Genomic DNA, 27,843 nt, shown 5'->3' on the forward strand with positions numbered 1-27,843 from the left:
GAAGTGACACCCATAGAAACCACTTATCTGTTGGATGTGCTTTCTTGGTGACTCTGGCTCGTCTTCCAGGAGTCGCCCATTGTCCTGCGGGACGGTAATGGAACGATCTACCCCATGGCAAAGGACTGTACAGGGGGCATACGAGACCCCGACTGGCTGGATTTGCCACCGATCAGTAGTTTGGCCATGGGGGTACATTCCTTATCTAACCTCCCTGCCAACTCCACCGTCAAGAAGAAGGCCGCTGTCATCATTATGGTTGTTGAGGTAACTTCCTTTGGCCTCGTCCGGTGTTTCTCAACCCGGTCCGCGGGGACCCAGACAGTGCATGTTGTTCTGGGAGTATAAATGTGGTAGGAAACTGGGATGGAGCAAAAACATAGACTGTCTGGGGGTCCATGAGGACCGGTGCGAGAAATCAGCTCAAATACAGCTCACTGGTTAATCCCATGGTATTTTTATGATTGCTTAGTTTATTTTAACTCAATTTCTTACATGTTGAGTATCACGTTATCAGGGTCCTAGAATTGCATTGATTTGGCTCAATGAATCTGCCAAAAAATAACTGATTTATTAATCTCTATTGATTTTGCTCAGCTTGCAATTTACTGCAGTCCTGTATGTTCCTGACCACTTGCACGTCTGTGTTTGCAGAGGCCGGCGATAATGCAGCACATCCTGCGCTGTGACTATGAGGCGTGCCGGCAATACTTCTGCAACCTAGAGCAAGGCCCCCACACTCTGGCCGCCCTTTTGGGCCACCGCTGCGACGGAAACCGCAACGTGCTGCACACCTGCGTGTCTGCCTGCTTTCCAGTCAGCAACAAGGAGACCAAGGAGGAGGAAGGTGTGCTGGGGTCAACGGTCACAGTCCCATGCAGAGCCAGGACTGGGAAATGGAAGAGACACTGTAAGGCTTCAAGATGGAGTGTGATGACTGTCCCGTGCATTTCAGAAGCAGAGCGGTCGGAGCGGAACACGTACGCGGAGCGGCTGTCTGCCGTGGAGGCTATCGCGAATGCCATTTCCGTGGTGTCCAACAACAGCTCTGGAAACAGGCCGGGCTCGTCGGGCACCAGGGGGTGAGTACCACGTCCCGCTGTCCGAAGACGTCGGCTACTGCCAGCTGGTGGCCAACATGCTGGTGTTGTGTGAGCTAGTCTGGACGTTTTATATTTCAAATCGGAGACATTTTTGCCATGCATGCATGTTTGCTGCCGCTAGCCTCCGGCTGCGAGAGATGATGAGGCGTTCCCTCCGGCCCACCAGTCTGAGCCGTCACGAATCCGGCCCACCCTCCAATGATCACCAGGACCCCACTTCCCCACCCATCGTGCCGCCAAGCTGGGTGCCAGACCCGCCGCCCATGGACCCAGGTTGGGCCTGCTTCTCTCTCTGAGGCTGCTGATCCACTTTGTGATTTAATCGGTGGTCTCAGTGATCTCAGCCTGGTCTTTTTTCTCCAGACGGTGATATCGACTTTATCCTGGCCCCCGCCGTGGGCTCGCTCGCTGCTGCTTCGGCCGGCCCCGGGCCTGTGCCCAGCACCTCCACCGTACCAGGTGGGTATAGGTTCAGTGACTGGGTCCAGAGCAGGGTCCCCTCAGGTGTGCTTTCCAGTTACACATTGTAAGTTTTAAGGTGAGCTTATGGTTAAAATGGAGGTTTTCCCTACCCAACAGGCCCATCTGAAACCACGGTGCTCGAGACGAGAGACCGCAAGGCCAACGCCCACCTGATCCTCAAGATGATGTGTGACAGTGCCGTCCTTCGTCCGTACATCCGGGAGCTGCTCTCCGCCAAGTACGGCATTTTCTGTTCGGGAATTTTCTTGCGGGAGTTACTGTTTTGTTTTAGGGGTTTGTGCCGCGACATTTCCTGATGGTATTGTGATAAATGGGCATTCTTCATAACATTTATGGAATAAATGTACATTCATAAGCAGGCTCTGCTGTTTGTTTGTACTGTAAACTACAAAAACATTAGGTATTTTTTTGTTTTGCTCTAAAGTAAATAGCTCCTTTATCCAGTGCAATTTAAATTCCCATTTTCACACTTTAATAAGCTGTGGTCATGTCTTCTCTGTGGGATTTCTGTTTACACACTGTCTGCACTTGTCAATATTTGAATCTGCAACCTCCTGCTAACTCCTCCCTGTCCTTAACCACCTTGCCATCTGCTGCCCTAATGAGGACGCTGCCTTGGCTTTGCAGTCAGCAGTCTGTTTCACCTGGCTTAACAGGGATGCCCGTGGGATGACCCCCTTCATGCTGGCGGTCAGTGGGAGAGCGTACCCGGCAGCCATCACCATCCTGGAAGCGGCTCAGAAAATAGCCAAAGGTGGGGCCCCTTCTAAATGAGTAAATGGGAGCCTGTCTCTTCAGGTTTGTTGTGTGAACTGGGAGGGAGCAAAAACGTGGACCGGCTACCAGTCCCTGAGGACTGGATTGGGAAACGCTAGTTTAGCATGCTGGGGAGCTACCAGTTCATGCCAAAGCACTCCTCCTGCGGTACAGCTAAGCTTGTGTGCCTGTAACCACAAGCTCGCCGGTTCAGCCTCAGCACGTCTGTGGGTCCTTGAGCAAGACCCTTAACCCCCAGCTCCCTGGGCGCCGCTATGGGTGGCTGCTTTTCGCGGAGGGAGGCATAAAAAAAAGAATTTCCTCACGGATACAATACAGGATCAATTATTATTGTTATTTAGATGGGACCTGTTATACTTTATCAGTTCCTCTACTGACCTGCAGGGGACCCTGGAATCGGTGAGAAGGGGGACGCCGACGCTGTGTTCATGGAAATGATCTGCCCCCCTGGGACCAACCCGGACGACTCTCCGCTGTACGTCCTCTGCTGCAATGACACCTGCAGCTTCACCTGGACTGGGGCAGAGCACATCAACCAGGTGGGTCGCCGGGTTCGGGTGACGGGACCGGAGCCTCCCTGGCGGACGCCGGCTCAGCAGCTCCTCCTTCCTGTGGTTTTCAGGACATCTTCGAATGCCGGACCTGCGGCTTGCTGGAGTCGCTCTGCTGCTGCACGGAGTGTGCCAGGGTCTGTCACAAGGGGCACGACTGCAAGTAAGCCAGCTGGACAGCAGCATGCTGGGTTAAACCTGGATACGTTTGACCCTGTAACAGTTGTCACACTGGTTGATAAATAAGAATAATTTCCAAGCCTTTCATAATGTTAACGAAGACCAGATGTTCAGTTTGGGTTTCGGTTCCTAGTTCTTTTTCAATTCCCCATGTTTGCAGGCTCAAGAGAACGTCCCCCACCGCCTACTGTGACTGCTGGGAGAAGTGCAAATGTAGGACCCTGATCTCTGGGCAGAAGGCCGCTCGCCTGGACCTGCTTTACCGGCTGCTCACAGCCACCAAACTGGTCACCATGCCCAACAGCAGGTGAGCGCTCTGGCAGAGACGGGCGTCTGCTGTGCCTTCAGCAGCACTGTCCTCATATAACCATTTCGGCTCTTTGTTTCTTCTCCGTCCATTGGAGTGGGTGTCCTTTAACACTGCAGCCTGCTAGGGAATATTTTAGGGAGGGGAAAACCCTTCATCAGAACTATGTGGGGTGATGCTCTGCATTTCCCCTGTCTTGTCACAGGGGGGAGCACATCCTGCTATTTTTGGTCCAGACGGTGGCTAGGCAGAGCGTGGAGCACTGTCAGTACCGGCCTCCGCGGATCCGTGAAGACAGGAATCGCAAGACCGCCAGTGCCGAAGGTGTGTGTTCGAGGGTATTCTGAAGTCAGACTTTCTTCAAACACTATCACTGTTTAAACACTCTGATGTAATGTAGACTCACAGTGCAGAAACGTCATAGCGACGCCCCTCTCCGCAGATTCGGACATGCCGGACCATGACCTGGAGCCCCCGCGATTTGCCCAGCTGGCCCTGGAGCGCGTCCTGCAGGACTGGAACGCTCTCCGATCCATGATCCTGTTCGGCTCCCAGGACAACAAGGACCCGTGAGTTACTGGTCGCCTCGTGGCCCTCAGATAGACTTTGAGTTAGAGCTCAAATTACAACAAGAGTACAACTGGCCATGTACAGTTTCATGAGTTTACGGAGCTGTTTATTCTTGCTCCATTTCCTGTCGTGAATGATGATTGAGGGCTAGTTATTGATGACACTCAGGTGTGTTTTCTCAAAGGAAATGACAGTAGCATCTCCTTACCTGTCCCCGTCCCAGGCTGAGCGCCAGCAGCCGCATCAGCCACCTCCTCCCCGAGGAGCAGGTCCACCTCCGGCAGCAGAGTGGAGCCATTCGGCTGGACTGTTTCACCCACTGCCTCATCGTCAAGTGCGCACCTGACATCACGGTAAGCTCCTTCAGCGCTTCTGTCCGTCGCCAGTGTGGCGATTCTGGCAAAGAAGCCCTTTAAGGTTAGAGGTTAGCAGAAAACAGAATTGTGCTGATATGCCATTATGCCTACTTTATGCTCTCCAGTTCATCGACACCCTTTTGGGCACACTGGTGAAGGAGCTGCAGAACCGGTACACGGTGGGCCGCTGGGAGGAGGCTGTCACTGTCACCACCAGATTCCTGCGCTCCGTGGCCCGAGTCTTCGTCATCCTCAGTGTGGAGATGGCCTCGTCCAAGAAGAAGAAGTACGCCTCGGCTGGCTTGCGTTCAGATGTCGTCCTGTAGCAGCCGCATTTCCATTTATAGAAAGTAGTATCTTTGAGAACAGCGGCCCCTTTTTTTCTAGGATTATGAACCCATCTGCTTGTCTGATCCCTGCCCACTTCCCATAATAAGCAGATTGCTCCTTGATGTAGATGGCTGCACGTTCTGATTGGATAATCCTTGTCTGATTTATGTTTCCACAGCAACTTCGTCCCCCAGCCCATTGGCAAGTGCCGGCGCGTCTTCCAGGCCCTGCTGCCCTACGCCGTGGAGGAGCTGTGCAACGTGGCCGAGTCACTGATCGCGCCAGTGCGTATGGGCGTGGCCCGGCCCACAGCACCCTTCAGCCTGGCCAGCACCAGCATCGACGCTGTGCAGGGCAGCGAGGACCTCTTCTGTGTGGAGCCACTGCCTCCGCGGCCCTCAGCGGAACAGCCCAGCAGGTGAGGCGGGCAGGGAGTGCAGGGTGCCTGGCTGGACATCGGTGTTCTAACCTCCGTGTGGCGCCTGACTATCGCAGGCCGAGCTTGTACATCCTACAGGGATCGGAATTTATTAGCAACATGATCCAGCTTGGCCCTGCTCTCCTACTACCAGGGCTAAATACACTGTAAAATAATCATTCGCTGCCCTCATGTGGTCTTCTGTCAGTTAAAATAGACTAGCCTCTTGCTGTCAACTTTGCCTGGTATCCAGACTCTGGTGGAGTTTTTGAACGCGGTGCTTGTGGTAACCTTGGCGACTTTGTGCGTTCTAGCTCGAGTCAAGCTGCATCCTCGTATGTCGCACGGAACCCGCAGCCCCGGCGTAGCAACCAGCCACAGCCGGCAGGTGGGAGAGACGAGGAGACGGAGGACATCGTGTCTGCGGACGTGGAGGAGGTGTGTGGGCCAAAGTCACGTTTCACTCTAGTGTCGCAATTTCCTGGGACGTGGGAGTCACCACTTTAGCGCTGCCTTTGCCTTAGGTGGAGGTGGTTGAGGGTGTAGCCGGGGAGGAGGATCACCACGACGACCAGGAAGAGCAAGGAGAGGAGAATGTGGAGGCGGAGGGGCAACATGACGAGCATGATGAGGACGGTAAGGGCCCAGGGTTCTGCGGGAAGCTGCCGGTCTCCATGGCAATACCCCCATCCCAATCCAGACACAGGCTCCAACCGTCCTGTCCTGCATCCACAGGCAGCGACATGGAGCTGGACTTATTAGCAGCTGCAGAGACCGAGAGCGACAGTGAGAGTAACCACAGCAACCAGGACAACGCCAGTGGACGGAGGAGCGTGGTCACTGCTGCCACTGCAGGCTCCGAAGCCGGTACCTGGACTTTAAATGCACTGGAATGTTTTGTGGTCTTTGCCTTGAATGCAGAGGCTTACGGTGTCGACTTTCTGTAACGGAGCTATCGCAACCCCCACCCAAAGGTGCCAGCAGTGTCCCAGCGTTCTTCTCTGAGGATGATTCTCAGTCCAACGACTCGAGCGACTCTGACAGCAGCAGCAGCCAGAGTGACGACGTGGAGCAGGAGACCTTCCTGGTGGATGAGCCGCTGGAGCGGACGGCGGGGGCCACAGGCGCGAACGTGGCTGCGCAGGCGCCCCGCTCCATGCAGTGGGCTGTGCGAGGCAGCGCTGGCCAGCGCACTCCTGTCAGCACCCCCGCCAGCTCCTCCACCCCTGCCGGTCCGTGAAAAATCCTTTCTCCTCCTGTTTCCATGCCATATGCCCGCCTTAATGGCTTCCAGCTGTATATTGGAAGCAGAACAATAGTTATGTGAAGACCTAAGCTAAATGAGGAGTGAAGTTATTTTTTTTTTCCTCCTTATTTTCTGACTAGCCCTCTGTTTGCACATCTGTGTGTATTCTTGCAGGGAGCTCCACAGGCCTGATCTACATCGACCCGTCCAGCCTCCGCCGCAGTGGCACCATCAGCACCAGCGCCGCCGCCGCCGCTGCTGCCATGGAGGCCAGCAGCTACCTGACGTCAGCCAGCAGCCTGGCGCGCGCCTACAGCATCGTCATCCGCCAGGTGTCGGACCTCATGGGCATCATCCCCAAGTACAACCACCTGGTGTACAGTCAGTACCCGGCTGCTGTGAAGCTCACCTACCAGGACGCGGTGAAGCTGCAGGTGAGCCCCAGTTTCCGGGGGGGGGGGCTCAGGAGGGGTCCATCTCGGGAGGCACTCTGTGGCTCAGTGGGTTAGCATTCTGTGCCCGTGATCAGAAGGTCACCGGTTCGAATCCCAGGGCCTGCAAACTGGTGTCACTGTTTGGCTCTTGAACAAGGCCCTGTACTCAAACCTGTACAAATGGGAAATTCATTTCGAGACTGAGGTTTATGGGAAATGTCTTTCTGTGTGTTTTGGTGTTGGTAGGTGTGTGCATGACTTCACTTGGCCTTGTTCTACATTTCAGAGCTATGTGGAGGAGAAGCTGTTTCCCACCTGGACCTGGATGGTGTCCATCATGGATTCCACAGAGGTGCAGCTGCGCTACGGCTCCGCTTTGTCCTCGGCGGGCGACCCGAGCCACTCCAGCCACCCGCTACATGCCTCACAGCACACAGGCCGCCGGGAGCGCGTAGCCACCCGCGAGGAGGCCAGCTTACGGACCCTGGAGGGCCGCAGGTCACTTGACGTCATTATGTTGCTTAGTAGGGCTGTTAATTAGTGTGCTGCTTTGCTTATTTACTTCACTGGATATCTTCAGGTTAAATGCTTCTTACGGGGACAGGAGCAATCCTCTCTTGATAGGGTTGTATTTCATTTGTGGGTCTGTCATGATAATTGTGCTCTCTGTACAGTAATCCAGGGTGGTGGTGTGATGCTGGCATTGTCCAGGCCAGTCCTTGACATATCTCCCCATGTGTCTGTTTTCAGGCGCACTTCGACACTGCTCGCAGCGCGCCAGGGTGCTGCATCTGCACGCAGTGACTTCCTCAACTACGCCCTGTCCCTGATGCGGGCACACGGTGACGAGCACTCCGACGTGTTGCCGGTTCTCGACGTATGCTCGCTGAAGCACGTGGCCTACGTTTTCCAGGCCCTCATCTACTGGATCAAGGCCATGAAGCAGCAGACCACACTGGACACCCCGCAGGTGGACAGAAAGCAGTAAGGCGACCTCCCCTTTACCTGTGCTGTTCAGATTTTTTTCAAATTGATATTCTGTCCCGGTCATTTAGACTCCGCCGCTCCAAAAATGTGTTTGGTAAAGAAACAAACATCTCAAGCCTCTTTCACCTCTGCTTTGGATAGTGTTTGTGCGTTTCACGTTGTCGTTTGGGTGTTGTTTGGATGTGCACGACCAAGATTCACTTCTCTATTACTTTCCTTGACCTCCTAGAACCCGGGAAATACTTGAACTGGGTTTAGATAATGAGGACTCCGAGCAGGAAAACGACGAGGACACTAATCAGAGTGAGTGGGCGGGTCGCTTTGAATCCTGTCACATCGAGTTGTTGAAGTTTGTCCTGCTCCCATTAGGCTGCTTTGACAGACCTCTTCAGTTTCCCGTCCTGAGTTAGGAGGGAAATAGAGGTGGAAGGACAACAGCAGGAATAAGAGGCAGTGAAAAACAGTTTAGTACAGATATAAGAATGCCATCCTTGCTGTGAAGACCTAAAGATAAGTCAGCTAGCATCCCTGTCTCATTCTTTCTAGCATAGGCATTAATGGCCAGAGTCATTAGGTGATTGAATAAGTGGCTGTGTAACAGTTGGTAAATTTAAATACCGAGTGGTTACAGTGTACACTGACCAGCCTATCCATCACTGACACACTGTATCTCAGGCTCCACCCTCAACGACAAGGATGAGGAGCCTGTTCCGGCTGAAATGGGTCAGAACCACCCCTTCTTCCGCCGCTCAGACTCCATGACGTTCCTGGGCTGCATCCCTCCTAACCCCTTCGAGGTGCCTCTGGCAGAAGCTATTCCCCTGGCAGACCAGTCTCACCTGTTACAGGTTTGGATCCACGGCTTATTCTAGGCCACAGGCTACCTACCAATTTTACTCTATAGGGCTGCTAAAGGCTGTTTTATTCATCAAGACTACGCCGTGATCTACGCAAGTGACCTATGTCGTTGCTAGTATTTATACTTGTGAGCCAGTGTGTCTGTGTCGCGCAGCAATTACACTGAAAAAACTTTAGGTCATACATAGTTTTGGATGTTGCCTTTGTCTTCCCTCGGTGTGATATATTCAGTTGTTGAATCACGCAAGTGAAACAGGGGAGAAAAACAATCATAGAACACAGTATCCATTTATTGGGTCCTGGTTTTATCGGCGCTGCTCCAAACCTCCTATAGACAAATTTGGAAAAATGTGGAGCTGCTACAAAGTCACTTTTATGCATTTTCCCTTCTAAAGTTAGTATCTGTATGGCTTCTTACTTTTTTTAGTCTTATAAACCATGAATAAACGTAACGGATGTATGTGAAACTGGCGCCGTCATCCTGAGTGTTTCTGCGACACGTGAGGTGGATTATTTAATGCTAAATATAAATGGTGCTTCTGTTTCAATCAGCGATATAAGTACCTCTGTGATGTACGCTTTCCTCGCTCCCATAAATACACAAATGCTACCAAGCGAACCAATCACAGTTCTTGCGGTGTGTGTTGCCGCAACGTGTAGTTACATTTCTGGGGGAGGTGCACATCTGGCTACGGTGTAGGGTCCATGGCTACGCCGAACTCACAGAGTCGATTCGACGCCGGAGTATGGGTCAGCCATAAGAATGATAAGTCAGCAACTGGGGATGTGTTTGTAAAACTGCTGAACTGCTGGATCACTGCATAGCAGTGCTGGATTTCTGCTGAAAGTAAAACTGTAAGAACATTCTTTTGTCACATTCACATGTTTTGGTCATTGTTCCCCACAGCCAAATGCCAGGAAGGAAGATCTGTTTGGTCGTCCAAGCCAGGGACTATACTCTCCTTACAGCACAAGCAAAGGGCCCACTGAAGTCACTCAGGAAAGAAACTGTCTTGAGGTAACCATCAATGTGAGCATCTGCACATGCACTCGCTGAACTAAATGGGATTAATGAAACTGTGCTTTATTTGCACATCTTATACAGGCTGGCAGGAGGGTACACAGTCGTTACTAGCGGAACGATTTCTGTCTCTTACTCCTCCCACCCCAGGTCCTTCCCACCAAGATGTCCTATTCTACAAACATGAAGAACGTGATGTCCATGCAGTCTCAGCAGAAGGTCACGGTGGCACGTGAACCAGAGGTCCCTGAGCCCGGCCCCTCAGCCCATGACCTGGCTGCCCAGCTCAAGAGCAGCCTGCTGGCTGAGATCGGCCTGACGGCCAGCGAGGGGCCACCGCTGCATTCCTTCAGGTAAAGCGTCCATGAGTGTCTGTCATTATACATGTAACATGTAAATGCTGTGTAAATGTCTTAAGTGTCATTGTGCTGTTCCTCAGGCCACGCTGCAGCTTCATGGGCATGGTGATCTCCCATGACATGCTGCTGGGCCGTTGGCGTCTCTCCCTTGAGCTCTTTGGGCGGGTCTTCATGGAAGATGTTGGGGCGGAGCCTGGATCGGTGGGTTTGGCTTGGTTTCAGTTAACATTTGTTGTCCTTTAACACTTTCCTTGTTTTGTTTGATGTTGTTATGATCAACATACTCAACTTGTAACCTCCAGAATATGATTCCTTTGAACCTTGGTTTTGTTTTCTTTTGGTTTGCTCAGTTGTAAGCTGCAAGTTCTCCTGTTTTTAACTCTGCATAACACATTAAGGGCTGTACTGAAGCTGGTGTTAGGATGGGAATGACATTCACCCCATAATCTGAGAATAAATGAATTGCTGTTTGAATGATGAGTCAGATGCTTGCAGACCTTGTGATCCTACATGGAAAAGGATTCCACACCCCTGCTTTGGAAAATGTCTTATCAGTCATGCGCAAGTGTTCATGAGGAGGAAGTGAACATTTCCTTTGTCTTCTGGTCGTTATATCTTTGGGCTGCATAACTGTTAGTTTTCCCATTCTAACTTCCTGATTTTGTGCCCAAATATTTTTGTAATGTAACAAGCTGACTGACTGTGGGATTAAATGTTCCTGCTACAGATCTTGACAGAGCTGGGGGGCTTTGAGGTGAAGGAGTCCAAGTTCAGGCGGGAAATGGAGAAGCTGCGGAACCAGCAGTCCCGTGACCTGACGCTAGAGGTGGAACGTGACCGCGACCAGTTGATCCAGCAGACCATGCGGCAGCTGAACGCACATTTTGGTCGCCGCTGCGCTGCCACTCCCATGGCCGTACACCGCGTCAAGGTCACCTTCAAGGACGAGCCGGGCGAGGGCAGCGGCGTGGCGCGGAGCTTCTACACGGCCGTGGCCCAGGCCGTTCTCTCCAACGAGAAGTTACCCAGCCTGGACTGTCTGCAGAGTGCTGGCAAGGGCCTGCAGGCCAGCAGTGCGTGAGCTTCTGTACTTGTACTGTGGGTGTGCGTGCATGCATGTGTGCATAGCAGTGCTGCAGATGGTTTTCGTAAAGTTTATTGACATTTTGAGAGGCAGATGTTTAGAAAATGTTTCCTGCAATATGAATGATAGTAACTCATTCAAGTTATCTATCACATTTCTTGACTTGACTTTTATTGGGCTTAAAAATTCTAAGGGAGGATGAGAGGTAGAGGATGAATGTATGGTCGCATTTCTGAGTCAGTAGCGTGTCTCAGTATAGATGTTTGTGTCTGTTAAAGATACTATACACCATGTATTAACACTTCTCTTAATGTACGTTTACACATTTTTATAAAGTATGTCTATGGTTCTCAGATGTAGCCCTATATAGCCTAACGAGTCGGCATCCCACGTTTAGGTCTAATGCAGCGTCTGAGGAACAGAGACCGAGAGAGGGAGAGGAGAAGTGGGGGGCTGCGAACCAGTTCACGCAGAGACCGTGACAGGTGAGAACACCCCCCCCCCCCACAACAATCACCAAAGTAGAAACCCAGATTCTACAGACAGTGCAGTCAAATCTCACCGAACTGATCTGTAACTGGCTGTTCCACCGCCATCCTGTCTGTGTGCCAGAGATTCGAGGAGACAGCTGTCCATCGATACTCGGCCCTTCAGGCCTGCAGCTGAAGGAAACCCAAGCGAGGATGCAGACCCTCTGCCAGCTCACAGACAGGCGCTGGGGGAGAGGCTGTACCCACGGGTGAATTCCATGCAACCGGTATGTCCCGTCCTGTCCTTCCCAATACGGAGACTTGTGAAAAAATTTGAAACTATTTTTTAAACAGACCAAACAGAGAAAGGTAAGAAGTTCCACCAGTCAGCTGCATTTAACCAAATTATCACCTCAGAACGGGTGTCCACTAACAGCAGATCCCACACAAAACAGCCTTAATTGAGTATGATCTATAGAAATGTACTGCTGGTATTGCAAATCCTGAAAAATAGGCTAATGACAGTAATCATTAAAATATCTTGCTGAGTCTTGAAGGAAGCCTTGTCTTGCGTCATATAGGCATTTGCCAGCAAGATTACAGGGATGTTGTTGGAGCTGTCCCCAGCTCAGCTGCTGCTGCTCCTGGCCAGCGAGGACTCGCTACGGGCCAGGGTGGAGGAGGCCATGGAACTCATCATTGCACATGGAAGGTGTGGCCATGTTGCTCATCTCCTGCCTTGCTTGACTGGTCAGTGAGTAATATTGTAGTTGTTAATTTTTCTTCTCCTTCAGGGAAAATGGTGCAGACAGCATATTAGACCTTGGCTTGTCAGACGCCTCAAAGTCCCAGGTAGGGTTAGGGTTCATGCTCCTTAAAGCTTAAATCCGGGTCTGAAGACACCCCCCCCTCCATTTTAACACTGTATCGCTCAGCAGCCGGAGAGTCGCAAACAGCACGGCTCGGGCCGTAGTGTGGTGGACATGGAGCTGGATGATGGGGACGACAGTGACGACAGCACCCCCCTCTTCTACCAGCCCGGTCGGAGGGGTTTCTACTCCCCCCGACCCGGGAAGAACACAGAGGCGCGGCTCAACTGCTTTCGCAACATCGGCAGGTGTGGACCAGCCCGTTCGTGCTCCGGTTTGTGCCAAGGTGGAAAAGGAGAAAATCGTTTTGAAACTTCATTTCCGTTCTTCCAGAATGCTTGGCCTGTGCCTGTTGCAGAATGAACTATGTCCCATCACACTGAACCGACATGCCATCAAGGTGCTGCTTGGGCGGAAGGTAAAGGCAGCACAGGCAGACTCTTGCAGTGTGTGTGCGTGTGTGTGTGTGTGTGCGCGCATTGGGATTTTTGTGTGCCGGTGGCCAACGATGTGTGTCATGTTCAGGTAAACTGGCACGACTTTGCATTCTTTGATCCCGTGATGTACGAGAGCCTGCGACAGCTGATCCGTCACTCTCAGACAAGCGAGGCAGAGGCAGCATTCGCCGCCATGGATCTGGCTTTCGCCATTGACCTCTGCAAAGAGGAAGGGAGTGGGCAGGTAAAGGGAACTGCTGTGGCCATTTTTGCATATTGTCAGGTGTTTTGTTCAGTTAGGTGAAACCTTACACTGAGTGGCGGTATGCACACTAGAAATGTGTTTCGATTTTAACGCTGTTTAATGAAAGATCAAACTTTCAAGTAGAGCAGTAAAAGTCATGCATGTTGAATAACTGAGGTAAGGCAAATGTCAGCTTTGATAATTCCCTTGTTTTAGGTGGAGCTCCTACCTAGAGGCGTGAACATCCCTGTGACACCCCTGAATGTATACGAATACGTGAGAAAGTATGCGGAACATCGGATGCTGGTGGTGGCTGAACAGCCTCTGCATGTAAGCGTGGCTTCACATGTGGGGCATCAGCTAGCATTTCAAGAGGCAGTTTTCTTGCATTTCCACCCTGCCTGCAGCGGGAGGGACGTACTGCACGCTGTCAGTCGCTACCTGCCGTACTACAGAGGCACCCACATAAAATAACCAGTGAGAAGTGGGTCGTGAGATTTTGCACTTCCCATAATAAAAACTTCCTCTCTACTCCAGGCAATGAGGAAAGGTCTCCTGGACGTGCTTCCCAAAAATTCCCTGGAGGACCTGACAGCCGAAGACTTCAGGCTTCTGGTGAATGGGTGTGGAGAGGTCAACGTGCAGATGCTCATCAGCTTCACATCCTTCAACGATGAGTCTGGTATGCAGTTCACATGAGGTGGTAATGGAGAGATGAGCAGTTAATATGGATGAACCTTGCAGTTCCATAATTAAGCGTCATTATTAACACTGTCATGTTCCCATTTCATGCTGTGTGTTGCACGTCATTTTTTTCTTGCATGTTTTCATTGCTTTATCTTTTAATTCGAACAGGGGAAAATGCAGAAAAACTGCTGCAGTTCAAGCGATGGTTTTGGTCAATCGTGGAGAAAATGAGCGTGGCTGAGAGGCAGGATCTGGTGGGTTACCTCACATGGTATCTTCTGGTTACATCACATGCTAAACCACACACCTTGTACCAGCACCTTGTGGCTCTTATGCCATGTTTAGAATCTTGGTAGGACTGAGTACCCCACTCTATCAACCTACAGGTGTACTTCTGGACATCTAGTCCGTCCTTGCCAGCCAGTGAGGAGGGCTTCCAGCCTATGCCCTCTATCACCATTCGACCCCCCGACGATCAGCACCTTCCTACCGCCAACACCTGCATCTCTCGCCTCTACGTGCCGCTGTACTCTTCCAAACAGATCCTCAAACAGAAACTCCTGCTAGCAATCAAGACCAAGAACTTTGGTTTTGTGTAGAGCTTAACAACACATTTACTGTTGTGTACTGTTTAGTTTTATTATGATTTTTTTTTTTGTCTTTACATCATTACAAAGGCTGTTGCCTCCCTGGTTGATCATTTTTCTGTGTCCTAAACGAAGGCAACTTGTGTTTTCCTGACAAAAAAAAACATGTACATTCCTGTACAGCTATTTGCATCACCAGCTTGAACTGTAACTTCCTAGGAATTTGGTCAGACAGTAAACTGTCGGCAGAACCCAGCCAAAGATGACAGAATAAATATTAAAATTAAAATAGTTACACTGTGATTATGATTTATTTTGCCCTGGACAGAATACATAATATTGAATGTTCACTGCTGCCTTTGTCAAAAGTCGTTTGTATAGGGGGAGTAGGGAGTTTCAAAAATAAACTTGGACGCAAAATATTTGTTCTTTCTTTGATTATTGGGGGGGGGTATTGCAACTTAATTTTTAAATAAAACGTATTTGGCAGTTCTCAGAATAAATGTTTGCTCTTAGGACTGCTAACAAAGACTGTAGCGCGTTATTTTAAATCTCGCATACCTGTTTAGTTGATGCTTGGTTTTGCGGCAATGAACAGGATACACAGTCAGTAGGTGGATGAAAATAGTACAACTGTTGAATGCTTTCTTCGGGAACAACCTATGACTTCAGCCGGTATCCAGTGCCGGTCAACCAAGCGACACAGGCACCGTGAGGCATGAAACGGGCTCTCGGTGCCACATTCGGTGCCTCTCCCCTGTGCTGTGACTGACACGGCTTTTTAGGCTTGTCAAGTTTGGTCAGCTTGCTAGTGCCAGTTTTCAGTTCCAGACAAGTCTCCCCACACATGCACACGCATTTACATTATAAATAGTCTAGGATTTGCAAACTACCCCAACGCATTTAATGTTAATTTTAGGTTTGTAATGGAATAATAGATTTTCCGTAAGATTTATTGCGTATGTTACGCCAGATGCGTAAGAACTGGCAACCATGTGCTTTTATCACTTTTTACAAAGCAAGATGTTTTTCAGATGGATTGTAGTGATGCCTAAATGTATTGTTGACGGGTTAATTATTGTTGGCATGTATTGTTGTGTATCCCATATCACACAGTAAGGGAGATCCAGGGACGGATTACAGATCGGGCCAACGGGGCCGCTGCCCAGGGGCCCTTGGGGTGCAGGGGGCCCGTGGGGCCCCTAGCCCAAAACAATTTTCAACGCTTATCAACAATGTATTTTCATTTGTCTATTTTAGAGGGCCTACATTCTTTGATCCTCTGCCTACAAGGGCCCCTGACCCTATAGGGAGGGCGTTTGGCTGCCAAGGGCCCTTGAATTGTGGTGCTGGTGGGGCTCGCGAACGTTTTGCCCAGGGGCCCACACAACCCATAATCCGTCCCTGTGGAGATCATTTACTATGGTGTTAGCCGAACATTATTTTGTAGATGAACCTACACACATTAGGTGAATGGAGGTCGGTCGGTGGCGGTTTGGTAATACAGCTTTTCCCGTGTAGTATTTTAAAAGCTACGGGCGTGAAATAAGACACCAGTTTCACTGAATTCTTGCAAACTTGGAAAACAGCTAGTCTAACATTTCCTTTTAATCACCACCGAGTGTGTCGTCTCCGGGCCAAATCCAAAGCCACGGTGGCGGACAACAACCGTAAGATATCCACAATGGCATGGAAGTAAATTGGAATACATGACTAGTAAGAAGTGAATTATAGAAGACTATATAATATGAATTTCAATTAGTAAAAAGTATTCTTACTAGTAAGAATTGCATTGTGGAAATCTTGAATTCATATTGCATTTTTACAAGTAAGTATTAAATTGTAACGAGTAAGCCTAGCTAATAAAAGACAATCACACTGAGCCATTTATCCGGAGGCTGGACAGCACACCGGCGCGGCGAAGCCGGGAAGTCCCTCACCATCCCGCGAGCCTTCCCAGGATTCCCCCGCCGCCCCCCCCCCAGCTCCGCGGCGCTCCCCGCCCTGCCATTTTAATGGTGACGTTGCATTAATTGTGAGCCCGCACTGAGAGTCGGTTGCCTTATCAGAACCCCCTTTTTGGGTGTATTTATGCGCTGGACTTTGCACCACTCCGATTGGAGACGAGCTTCTTTTTTGCCACAGTATATATATACATTTGTCTATATTTATAAAATTGTTGTCGCAACCCTTTCAAGTTGGATTCAATGACAGTTGGATTTTTCCCGTCTCATCTGTGTGCGGCCCGTTCGAAATATCAGCACCGAGATTAGCCCAGGTGTCCTTTCTCCGCTTTACCCGGGTACGCATTTTAATACTGCTGTTTAACGTTCATCCACACACCGGGGACGATGCTGTCAGGCTGACTGTCCCCTCCCTCGCCCGCCCTCTTCACTTCGCCTCCTATTGCTTTCCTCGCCCACAGCGACGATCGTGCTGCTGTACTAGTCTGTGTCTGTCACTCGCGGTGCGAAAATGGCAGCGAGTTGGCAGGACGTGGCGATCGAGTGGGGCGAAGTGGTGTCGGATCATGTGAGGGAACTGCTCTCCTCTGGCCTGGGCCTGCTGCGCTCCCGGCTGGGTGTGGATCTGGGTCTGAAGCCCGAGCTTTATCCGACTTGGGCCATCCTCATCGCGGCGCTGGCCGGGCCGCTGGCCTTCGCGCTGCTCTGGGCCGCAGCCTGCGGCGTTGTCCTCGGCGCGAAGAGGCGGTCGGGCGGAACCGGCGTGGAGGCTAGCCCCGACAGCACCAAAGCCCTTGCAGCCAAGGCTGTGAAAGCTGACGAACAGCAGAAGAAGAGGAGCCGCAAGAAGCCCGCCGATAAGGTGAGGCAGGCGGCCCGAGAGCCGAGCTGCTGTCCAGCACAGGGTGCTTTCGCTCCCAGTGACACGTAGCCAGTTAAGCTATCTCGCGTTGTGCAGACGGATTAGTAAAATGGGGTGCAGTTGATCTAAGTATACTTATTCTCGATTTATATTCTTCTCTAACAGCTTAAATTGTCTGTGGCTTATATGTACATATTTCAGAAATTTCGGTCTAGAAAAGCTCTTAACGATACGTGTATATCTTCTAACGTCGACTGGCGAATGATCGACAATGAAAGGGATTGTTTTAAAACGTTGATCAAGAATATATGGGCCTGTTCGATTCGATGGCTGAGAAATTGGTTTGATATTTAAGCTTCGCTTCCACAAAGCCAGAAAAAAGACCGGTAGTCAGGCTGCGTTTTACGCGAGCCGGGCTACTAGTACGGTTCACTGCGTAGCCCTAAGCTAGCTGGCCTGTAGCTCGTCTCTAGCTGTTATTCCGTTGTGTCCATAACCAGCCACAAAGCCAGTAAACGGTTCATAAAGACCCGTGATAGGTGTCCCCAGGAAGAGGGATTTTTAGGTGGCGATCTGAGCTGACCCTGTACCAGCTGCCAAGTAGAGCAGCTAGCGAACTGGCTGGCGCATGAAAGGCTGCGCCGATTTCACGGCTTTGCATTTTAGAAACCTATTTTTTTTTTACATATCTAAAATTTGTCCGGGCAAAGATCACGTTAGGTATTGGCGTGGCATGGGGTGTTTGCCAAGCTGGCTATATTTTTTGCTTTCTATTGAGCGGCTAGGTTGCGAGACGGGGGTGGCTGCGGTTTCCGTATTTGCCCCTAGGTGCGGAGGTTGATGTCTGTGTTGTAAACCAATTCATGTTCTTCTACCGTTCTTTTCATGTTACCGAACTCATGACGTGATTTTGCATGCCGTGCTTATCTGTCTTTTCTGAAAATGCTCAGCTATAGAGTTTTAGTGTATGCATTTGGAACCATATACGCGTAACAGTAATTTATAGTGCCTGCCGAAATGGTTGGTTATGGTTGGTAGTACTTCTGACGTCCATGACCTGTAATTTCCCTCTGTAATTGCCATACCGCTCAGAAGCCACAGCCAAACGGCCGAACAGTGACAGAGCTGCAAGAGGAAGTCAAAGATGCAGAGGAAAACCTGAAGGTGTCAGTGGAAGTCAAGACTGAGAAGGTTTGTGAGCTTTTAAAATGGCATGTTAACCTAATGGGGAAACTAGTAAAAAAAAATGAATGAATGACCACTCCTTAACAAAGACATTGAGTTTACAGTGCATCTGTGCCTCCATAATGAGGTTCCTATATTCCACTTCAGTAAAACTGCAGAAATTATTCTCTTTGAGTAACCAAAGACTGATGTAACCTGAAAATAAGGTATTGTGTAGCTGCAGTCGTTTCATTTTGGCCCGTGACATTTTATATTGAAGAGTATCCCTGTTGTAGCTCTCCTTGAAGCACGCTCCCTTGCTCCGAGGCATGCTGATGGAATAGATTGAACAGCCTCACACTATAGGTTTGCGGGGTTCTCTTGGGGGTCCCTAAAATAAGTGATTTGGAAGAGCTTCTGGACAGTGTCATATTGCCTTCTGAACATGCAGATGCAGCAAATGCAGCTGGTACTTTGGCCTTGGGGGATGTGTGAGTGGGGGGAGGGCTTCTCATGGTTTTTCCCATATGGTAGCAGCTGTAGTCTATTTGAGCTCTTCATTGACTGATACCTGAACACTCTGGATCTCCATTTTTGTGTGTGCCTCCTAGTCGTGTCAGAGTTTGAATTCAGTGGCATTTGACAGCTTGCCCATTAAGTGTGTGCAGATGTTTGTATTGTCCAAAATACATAAATTTTTTAAAGCTTCTAAAAATGGGGATACCCACCTTTAACTTCTCAATAGGCAAAGAAGAAGAATAAGAAGCAGAAGGCTGAAGTGAACCAAACGAAAAGCATCTCAACCCATGATGGCAAAGAGCCTGATGAAGGTATGGTTGGTGACCATTAGAAATGAGTGGCTTTTAGAAAAGCTTAACTTTCTATTAATCTGCTTGGCAGTTTAAAAACCCCTCAATTCAGTGGCAGATCTAAATATGAAAGAAATCCCTTATCTGACACCCTAACCTCTGCGTGTTAGCACTGCCTTGATAGAGTCTCCATAGATTAAACTGCTTTTAAAAAAATCACACTTTGATCATGTAATATCACGGCAGTCAGAGCAATTACTTTTAAATGATTAAAACAGATTCACGGTATTAAGGGTAGTGTGATTAGCTGAATTGTTGCTCTGTGACCTTAATTTTGAGTTTGATTAATTAGTTTGAGCCTCTTGTACTTCTGCTTGTGTTTGGTAAAAACAAGAGTGTGTTTCAGTCCATCTTCCTCCCCGTTATCTATCACCTGTGTCTGCCAGGCACCTGGGAGACAAAGATCAGTAACCGGGAGAAGCGACAGCAGCGTAGAAAGGACAAGACGGCTAGCGATGACTCAGGCAGTCCTGGGGGAGTGGAACCTGCAGCCAGCATCTCAGTGGAGCCCCTTAAAGCCACAGTTATGGCTGCTGCCCCTGTGGTGCAGATAAAGAACAAAGGTATGGTGTCAATAGTACCAGATACGTCCTTGGCACCCTGATTTATCCTGTAATGAGTGTCTGATTTGTCCCAACATCTCTATGTAGGAAAGGGAAGCATGACTTTAATCTTGTTTAATGCCCGGAATGCTCAGCTATATGTAATTAGAATTGAAAGACTGGTTTCTGGGTCACTTCCATCTACAACAGGATTTCCGTGGGTCCTTTAAGTCATAGCGTATACTCACACTAGCTGATCTGCACCGTGCCTGAGGACATTTGATCCCCAAAGTCCAGTTCGTTTGACTAGTGTGATCGCTTTGTACCGTGCCTGAGCGTGGTACGTTTAACCATGCCCTGGCCCACGTAGAGAGGTGAACCAGAGCACGATTAGTCAGACTTGGGCATGGTACGGATGCAAACGCACGTGTACAATACATGAAGCAAATCTAGAAGGAACAAACTGGCTACATTGTGCATTTTTTATTTTTTTGCATGTAAAACTTTGTTCTGAAAAAATTATGTTGGGAGAGTATTGGGTGCTAGAGGGGACAGGTGGGTCAGAATGGATATGATTTATTTTTTGGATTTTGAGAGGGTGCTGTGCTGATGAATGACGGGGCAAAAAAAAACGCGAGCATGCGAAACTGTAAAATCTGTTTCTTCAGTGATCAAACTCACTCCACTGTCACTCTCAATAAACAAAAAAAAAAAAAAACTTCCCACTTAGCCCATTATGCTTGATTATCTAACTCCTTAAAATGCAACAGAGCATAATGCAGGTACAGATACTAGTTTGATGTTAACATCGAACAAAACCAATAACCATAAGCTGTGTGGCCAGAGTGCGCCCAGCTAGTGTCACCATGTGGCGTGTGAGTTAACATGGTGTCTCCTCTCATCAAAAAGTAGCTGAATGTTCATGTTGAATGTGAATAATTTACTTTGCAAGTAATTTGGGACTTTTATTTTCCTTCATATTCTTCATGCTTTTTTGCCAATATGGATGTGAAGTAGGTATTAAATTGCATTTATAATGATGTTAAGTTTTAAATGTAACTTGTTGAAACCCACAGAAACCTTGTACAAATACATGAGGGGGGAGACCTCTTTGCACTCTGGCTGTGATAGTCAATCTAACAGAAAATGGGCATTTATCACTGGGGGGGGGAGGGGTTAAAGCTTAAATTATTCCAGTGTCACAGCAGTTTTGAATCAAGCTTAAATCTTTGTTTTTAAACCAACAAAGGGAAAAGTTCAGTGTTCTTTGACTGATCATTATATTTTGTTTTTAATAGGTTTCTCTCCTAACTGACTCATGTTTACTGATTAGACTGAGACTGTACTTTATATTTTTTTTGCTCTGCTTAAGACCATGAATGTCAATATAGCCATTTGTTGCTCCTCTCCAATGAATTTACAAACACTCGTTACATTTAAGTTTTCTGTGCTTGTTGGTGGTTCACACTTCACACTCGCAGACCCCTGGGAGGAGTTACCTGCCTGCCCCCCCCCGTTCCCTGTTGTTGTGTAGAACTGCTATAAATAGTTCACCTGCCAGCACAGGAGCCTGTGGCTCTTAAGCCAATGAGCACTTGCGGACCATTGCTGGTTCTGGGCTGCTGATGGGACAGTTGAGCACCTGGTGCGTTTCCTTAGTTAGGTGACATTCTTGAAATAAGTACTGAAATGTTTTTGTGACTGTCAAGCCTTTCTTTGGAGAATGTTTCTGCTGATTCTCTGAGTTTAATTGTATTCCTCGGACTGGGAATGCATATGGTTTTTGGGACCAGTCTGCCACCACAGGCACTTGGTCTCAGCATGATAAGTTGAAGTATTGGACGGATCCTTTTCAAACTTTGCTAACCCATTTTACGGATGATTATCTAAACTGATCAAATTTTGAGACCAAATTGCACCAAAAACTGAAGCAGTGGCACTGGGTGGCTGCAGATTTTTAAATGTAAGATTAACTTTATTGATCCCGGGTGGATATTTTGGTGGAGCTTATGAAACCTCTGGATCATTTTGTAGGTAATGATCTGGGACCTATTTCATTTTGAGAGAAATCGCACCAATACTGAAACAGTGCAGCTTAGGGGGCTAGAGAACGTAGAGGTGGTGGGGCGGGGGGTGTGTGGATTAGGTGGGTAGTAGGGTGACTGGGCTGTCTGGGGAATATATTGTTCTGTGAGCACTCTGTTTGGAACCTGGTGGAAGATTGCAGAAACTATTTTGTAGACTTTATCAGTGGTCATTTTTCTGTGTGTGTGTTCTCACGTAGTGCTTTTTATTTCCCTCCTCAGGAGAACCTTTGCGTTCCAAGGCTGGGAAGGGAGACCCCATCATATCCCAAGGTGTTTATCCAATCAGCTTAAAGCCTGATTCATTTATCAAAGTAATTGATTGCTATGGCTTAGAGCTAACCACACCTAGTTGCTCAGGTCTGTGGTCTTGGAGACAATTGGACTTTGACACGCATGTTGATTTTGATATTAGTTAGTCATGTCACCTGATAAGGTTGATGGTGAGAAGAGAGCTGCATGCACTGAGGCTCTCATGGCTGGCCGTCTCTGCAAGGGCTGTTCAGTGGGTGACGTTTTTTCTGTTGTGTGGAGCCAAAGCCATGCTGGGCCGTCCTGGGTGATAATACTGCCTGTTGGTGCACTTCCCACAGTGTCAGCCAGCTGGAACGAAATTCTGACTGTTAATGGCCGGGGCTGGAACGAGGGGGCACCAAAAATGTCAGCTCCAGTAAGCAGCCCGGACGGAGAGACCTGGACCCCTCTTCCCAAAGCGGGCGCTCGCCGGAATCCAGAATCTCCAGCCTGGATACAAGAGAACGAAGGTACTGGTGCAGTAGCTGTCGGCTTTAACCAGCATTGATATTTCCAGAGAAGATAAGTTGCCAAACATAGTATTGTAGTTCAGGTATTCCCAGTTGTTACTAGGTTGTTTAATGCACTCAATCAAATTCTGTCTCATATTTCCATGTATCTTTTGCCAACACTGGCTGCTTGTTGGATAGCATTTGGTTAATGGGGTAATCTGAATTAGGGTCATGGAGTGCTGTGGATGGGCGGGGAAAGAAGTCGGATCAGAATCCAGTCTCCATTAGTACCCGATCAGTGAAGCCCATCGGTAAGTTGTGTTGCTGGAAACGTCAAGCGTATGTGCAAGTATTTGTTTATGACTCTGCAATAGATGGTACTTAAACAGCGCTGTTAATGTTACACCAATAGGGGGAGCATCATGCTCGCCTATGGAGAAAAAATTACACCGAAATGCTTTTTAATTGTATCGACCATGCCTTATTTTTCCCTATAGTCGACTGTAGCTACTATATATGGAACATTTTCCCTTTTCCCCTCTAAGCTGCTGAGCCTGTGCCTGACCTGGAGTGGGAGAGTCAACGCAAAGTCGATGATGAATGGTCTGGCCTGAGTAAGCAGCACATTTTATTCTTGTTGGGGTGCTGAAATAATTTACCACCATGTCTTTGGTTTTCATTTTTTGAAAGAGCACCGGGGCTAGTAAGATCTTGGGGGAAATTCTGTGATGTCTCATGTGATCCAAGTTCTGGAGAAAACAGACTGAATGAAACTGAAGTAGTGGGGAATTATCTGTGACAGCAGGTTGTGGGTAGGAACTTGACAGCACCTTTTGGTGTGCTCCAATCTGATTTAGCTTAGGAATTCCACAGCCAGCGAGACGGCCAGTATTGTGTGCAAAATTCACCTTTTGAAGCATTTTGAAATTTATGGGGGGGTCTTACAGATGGAATGGTTGAGGACCCAAGCTCTGACTGGAATGCTCCCTCTGTACGATGGGGCAATTATGAGGAAGCCGACATCCCATCTGATGAGCCTTACCCAGAGGCCGTGAAGGTCAGTCCTTCCAGAAAAGCCTAGTGGAAATCATTGTATATGTTACAATACTATAAGCCAGTGTTTCCCAATCTGGTCTTTGGGGACCCACAGATAGATACTCCACTAGCCGTAATGCGGACTGTCTGGCTGGGGGCTGGGAGGGAGTACAAATATGGATCGACTGTGGGTCCCTGACTACTGGTTTGGGAAACATCACTATAAGCAACACTTGAGTATTGTGTTTAATATAGAAAGCTGGATAGTAAATAGCATTTTGCCATAAGCAGCATGTGGAAGGGTAGTTGTGTTAAGCTGCTGTAAGAGTGGTGCATTTAGTGTTTTGTGCTGTGTTGCAGAAACTCACCCCTAATGTTTTTCAGATACGACAATGAATATTGATTTGCATGCAAATGTAGTACTTGGCAGTAATTACGCAGTTTAACCTGTCAGTCATTTTGGGTCCTTGTTTCTGTTCTTCAGGGCTCTGACGACGAAAAGGAGAAGGACGATTCTGCTGCAGCAGGCAGTGGAAAATCTAAGAAGAAGAAGAAAAAGAAGAAGAAACAGGGAGAAGAGACAGGCACAGCCCCTCTGGTAAGCACACCAGTGTCCACCAATCACATGGCACTGAACCAGGGCTTTGGGCCCTAGTCATAAGGCTTGTCAGAGGTACAGTTTTGTCAGAATTTAAGCACAGTTATCTGTCTTATTTAAAGGAGTCTGAGGAGCCGGAGAAGGAGGATTTCCTCCAGCAGGTTCAGGAGCCAACCCCGCCTACAAGGCCTGCCATATCTGTCCCAGTGCCATTACCTGAAGTCCGTGCTGCTGATGGCTCAGAATTGCTCCGCAAGGGCCGTCCCCCAAAGGCTGCCCCTGCGACACTCTGCCCTGTGCAGCCGAAGGCAGAGAAATCGGCAGTGCACGCAAAGGAGAGCGTCCTCCCAAAATCAGCTAAGCAAGCACCAAGGAGATCAACTGAAGCAGAATCTGCAGTCAAGCAGGCCAGTCCACCGACTCCTTTGCAGAGTGAGTCCTGAAAGCCTGCCATTTTTATATAGTTACTGCTGTTTTGACCTCTGTGGTGGGCTGCCAACAGTTTTCTGTTCAGCTTCTTAAATGTTTTTTTCACACAACACACTTCATTAAACTGATACTGGTGCATGTCAGTTGAAAAGTGACTTACCTCACCTGTCTTTATCTGTTAAGAAAAAAAAGCACTACTTCACGCTAAATTTGTTGCACTCTAGTTTTCAGATTTGAGATTCAGATTCCAGTTGTACTTGCACTGAGGGTCAGGGTTGTGCAAGCTTTGGTTTTCTGTTACCCAGCAGGGTGCCACCATCCACCCCATCCTTGTTGCCTAAAAGCATTCTGGTCATGTGGTTAGTGATTTATGGCAGGGGAGGAAATGACTCTGGAGTTGGTGGCTTCTTACCAGCTGTCCTCTGCGCTCACGGTTTGGATACTCCATGCACTGTAATGGTTCAAACAAAGGCCTGCTTTACGCTTAGCCTTTGACAGCAGTTTCTAAAGCTAATTTGCTTCTATAGTATTTTAGACATTAACACTTTAATTTTTTGAAGTTAAATCCATTTTCCGTTTCTTCTAGAAAAATCTGAGGAAAACTGGGAGTCCCCAAAGCAAGTCAAAAAGAAGAAGGCAAGAAGAGAAACCTGAGCTGTAGCTGGAGTCTGGATGACATTATATGCAAAAGGATTTTAAAGAAAATTCAAGTTTATGCAATAATTTGAGTGTAAAAAAAAGTTTTATACAAGTTAGAACTACTTTTTTTAACATTGGAGAGGAGGGGGCGTCAAACTTCACTTTGACCAGCTTAAAAACCCAATGGAGCAAGTCTCTGATCCTGCAGACTGCAATTAGACACTGCACTGTAAGCCTTGCTACAAGTGGCATTTCAGATTGATATGTAGCTGGCCACGATTTTTTTTTTTTTAATTATTCAAAATGAGAATAGTTTTGGAATATGTCTGTTTAATAACCTGATGTAGTAAACCTTATTGTACATGGCTAATACTTGCAGTGGAAATGCATATATATGATAAAAATCCTCATTGCAGCCATGGACGTCTTACTTTGACGCTTAAGCGTGCTGCGCGCTCTGGCTGAGTCACCGTATACTTTGTAGTGAAAAGAATGAGCTGTGGACCCGATAAAGTGTGACATCCGGATGGCACGATGACCGCAAGTGTAGACTGGGTTTTGATCATTTGGTGACTGGCTAGTTATCCAAAACATCCAGGATTTAGGAAACATCTCATTCTAGAGATTTCTTTGTAAATGACACTGAGTTTCTTAGTGTGTTTTCTTTTTTTCCATCCTTTATCTTACTGTACTATGTTGTGCCCTGATCTTTACATAGAACTTTAAACTGCTACTGTCCTAGTACTGTTAGCTGGTTTAAGAACTTTGAGGAACTTTCTCACAACTACTTTGTAATGGGGGGGAACAAGCTAATCAACATTTAAAGAAAATGGTTTGAGATTTGGCTGTGATGTGCTATGAGTTGCACTTTTCCTGCAGTATGTATTTTCAGTTCAGTATCCTTTGTGTTTCCAGCTTTGTCAAGGAACTGATGAGTGCAATATGTGGTTGAGTAACAGTACGAATGTTTTTTGAACAGCTTTAATCCATGAGTCATTAATAAATTATCAGGAATGAAATTCTATTGCCTTAACCTCAACTGTGTGTGTATGTGTGTAATATCCTGTTCCTTCCAACCCCCATCCAGCACTGCAGTGTTTGTGCTTTTGAGCTTTTTTTGTATGACTGAAGTCTGACCTTAAAATTATTCCCTTCCGCGAAGTACTATGTTCAAACACCTAACAAATTAATGGGCAAATTTCTACTTGATAATTGAGTCTAAACAGTCTTGATGTAAGAGATGCAATGAACAGCAAATGGCTTTTTTTTTTTTTATTAATGTATATTCATCTGTAACGTGGACCACAAATATCATCCTGAAGTAAGTCTGGCTTTTGCTGAGGCGGGCACTGTTAGGACCTTGTTGTGGAAGATGTGAAGGTTTTCTCAGCCCTTCAAAGTTGTTGCATTGTGTAAACAAGCCTGATACAGCTTCAGTAAGATCTGCCTCACTGGTTTTGTTTTCCCAGACAATAATGCTAACTAAAAATTTGAGATGTGTATTTGTATCTTTTTCTGCAGTTTGCAAAATTAAGATCACGTGTTTTGAAGACTTTGTTAAATATGCCATGTCATTTCTTAGTTGATTTTTCTTTAAATAAATTGAGAAACTTGATATTTACATCTTGTCTTTTGGCTTCTACAAAAGGGATATTTATAGAGAATGTAACAGCTGGAGGTTTGTGTCCTGTTGATCCTTATTTTGCTGATTGGAGATGCTTAACTGGCTTTCCATGTCACCTGAATGGGATTGTTTTACTGAATATCATATTTGCCAATGTGTGACATGCTGAGCATGTTAAGTCATTTAATAAATAGTTTGTATTATTTGTATACTCCCAGCATGTTAAGATGTCAAGACAATATGCCCATCATTCTCATACAGATTTAATGCTTGTCAGGCACCTGCAGAAGGAAATTGCCATGCATCCAATATAGCTAATAATGCTTATTTAAAAAAATATCAAATGTAAAATGTATGAAGTGGTCCATCAGTCATTGGCTTTGTTATATGAAATTTTAGGCTGACAGTTAATTTACCTAAACTTTGAGGTAATGTAAATGCTGGAATTATCCTGATTATGACAAGAACACTAAGCTGCTAGAAGATTGTTACAAATTCCAGTTACCATTGTTCTTCACGCTGTATACACAGCTCTTGGCTATATTTTTTAAGGTTAGGTGGCATAATTGTTTGAAATATAAGCCAACAAAAGGAATAGTCAAGACATTAAAAGGAAATTAAAACTGACCATATCCTGTGGGTGTCCTCTGAAGCAGAAGGACGTATACAAATTCTTATTCCTGGGGCAAAATCTGTTGCAGAGTATTCCTTAAAATACACGTAAATTTTCGGTCGAATCCATGGTATGGTCCTAGGATTAGGCCTGAGGCAATATTTGGGTCAGTTCCACACTTTTCCATTTCTTCTGCCCCTAATAGCTAACTATTTGGAGCATTGACCTTAAGTCCATAATCATTAGGTACCCTCTGCCCTTTTGAAGAACTATTTGGCAGTAGGAAGGTGAAAAGGATTTGTTACACAGCAGTAAT

The 27,843-nt window shown here is 47.6% G+C and overlaps 2 protein-coding genes across 8 annotated transcripts in view; both read left to right on the forward strand.

Moving 5' to 3' along the window:
- LOC125748691 (E3 ubiquitin-protein ligase UBR5-like) overlaps positions 1-14,780 on the forward strand; it is a 29,830-nt gene extending 15,050 nt beyond the window's left edge. For 2 of the 7 annotated variants that reach the window (XM_049025161.1, XM_049025164.1), the window contains exons 20-58: positions 70-267; positions 655-847; positions 956-1,082; positions 1,225-1,376; positions 1,467-1,562; positions 1,683-1,803; positions 2,243-2,340; positions 2,748-2,902; positions 2,986-3,077; positions 3,255-3,401; positions 3,607-3,725; positions 3,844-3,970; positions 4,195-4,324; positions 4,453-4,613; positions 4,836-5,075; positions 5,390-5,513; positions 5,600-5,711; positions 5,811-5,942; positions 6,050-6,307; positions 6,496-6,755; positions 7,042-7,253; positions 7,506-7,739; positions 7,972-8,045; positions 8,418-8,590; positions 9,508-9,630; positions 9,772-9,974; positions 10,061-10,181; positions 10,708-11,053; positions 11,462-11,549; positions 11,677-11,821; positions 12,116-12,246; positions 12,329-12,386; positions 12,470-12,651; positions 12,737-12,821; positions 12,929-13,084; positions 13,301-13,414; positions 13,622-13,766; positions 13,940-14,025; positions 14,158-14,780. In XM_049025161.1, coding sequence (XP_048881118.1) covers positions 70-267; positions 655-847; positions 956-1,082; positions 1,225-1,376; positions 1,467-1,562; positions 1,683-1,803; positions 2,243-2,340; positions 2,748-2,902; positions 2,986-3,077; positions 3,255-3,401; positions 3,607-3,725; positions 3,844-3,970; positions 4,195-4,324; positions 4,453-4,613; positions 4,836-5,075; positions 5,390-5,513; positions 5,600-5,711; positions 5,811-5,942; positions 6,050-6,307; positions 6,496-6,755; positions 7,042-7,253; positions 7,506-7,739; positions 7,972-8,045; positions 8,418-8,590; positions 9,508-9,630; positions 9,772-9,974; positions 10,061-10,181; positions 10,708-11,053; positions 11,462-11,549; positions 11,677-11,821; positions 12,116-12,246; positions 12,329-12,386; positions 12,470-12,651; positions 12,737-12,821; positions 12,929-13,084; positions 13,301-13,414; positions 13,622-13,766; positions 13,940-14,025; positions 14,158-14,370 — 5,931 coding nt within the window. In that variant the 3' untranslated portion in view covers positions 14,371-14,780. The remainder of the gene's footprint in view (positions 1-69; positions 268-654; positions 848-955; positions 1,083-1,224; positions 1,377-1,466; positions 1,563-1,682; positions 1,804-2,242; positions 2,341-2,747; positions 2,903-2,985; positions 3,078-3,254; positions 3,402-3,606; positions 3,726-3,843; positions 3,971-4,194; positions 4,325-4,452; positions 4,614-4,835; positions 5,076-5,389; positions 5,514-5,599; positions 5,712-5,810; positions 5,943-6,049; positions 6,308-6,495; positions 6,756-7,041; positions 7,254-7,505; positions 7,740-7,971; positions 8,046-8,417; positions 8,591-9,507; positions 9,631-9,771; positions 9,975-10,060; positions 10,182-10,707; positions 11,054-11,461; positions 11,550-11,676; positions 11,822-12,115; positions 12,247-12,328; positions 12,387-12,469; positions 12,652-12,736; positions 12,822-12,928; positions 13,085-13,300; positions 13,415-13,621; positions 13,767-13,939; positions 14,026-14,157) is intronic. The other 5 variants (XM_049025163.1, XM_049025165.1, XM_049025166.1 and 2 more) reach the window with 3 other exon arrangements.
- A 1,615-nt stretch (positions 14,781-16,395) lies between these two features.
- LOC125749057 (protein LYRIC-like) lies at positions 16,396-26,905 on the forward strand. Its single transcript, XM_049025912.1, has 12 exons — positions 16,396-17,184; positions 18,277-18,375; positions 19,094-19,178; positions 19,604-19,780; positions 22,066-22,116; positions 22,437-22,607; positions 22,817-22,900; positions 23,135-23,203; positions 23,537-23,646; positions 24,109-24,222; positions 24,345-24,654; positions 25,238-26,905. The coding sequence occupies exons 1-12, from the start codon at positions 16,834-16,836 to the stop codon at positions 25,303-25,305; spliced, it is 1,689 nt and encodes a 562-aa protein (XP_048881869.1). The 5' UTR covers positions 16,396-16,833; the 3' UTR covers positions 25,306-26,905.
- The last annotated feature ends 938 nt before the right edge of the window (positions 26,906-27,843 follow it).

This window comes from Brienomyrus brachyistius, chromosome 9, assembly GCF_023856365.1.
Source record: "Brienomyrus brachyistius isolate T26 chromosome 9, BBRACH_0.4, whole genome shotgun sequence".
In the NCBI taxonomy this organism is placed as follows: Eukaryota; Metazoa; Chordata; class Actinopteri; order Osteoglossiformes; family Mormyridae; genus Brienomyrus; species Brienomyrus brachyistius.

Excerpts from the sequence above, each read along its gene's own strand:
- LOC125749057 (XM_049025912.1), top strand. The coding sequence starts at position 16,834 with ATGGCAGCGAGTTGGCAGGACGTGGCGATCGAGTGGGGCGAAGTGGTG. Across the intron at positions 18,376-19,093 it reads TGGAAGTCAAGACTGAGAAG|GCAAAGAAGAAGAATAAGAA; the intron begins GTTTGTGAGCTT and ends ACTTCTCAATAG. Across the intron at positions 22,608-22,816 it reads CTGGATACAAGAGAACGAAG|GGTCATGGAGTGCTGTGGAT; the intron begins GTACTGGTGCAG and ends AATCTGAATTAG.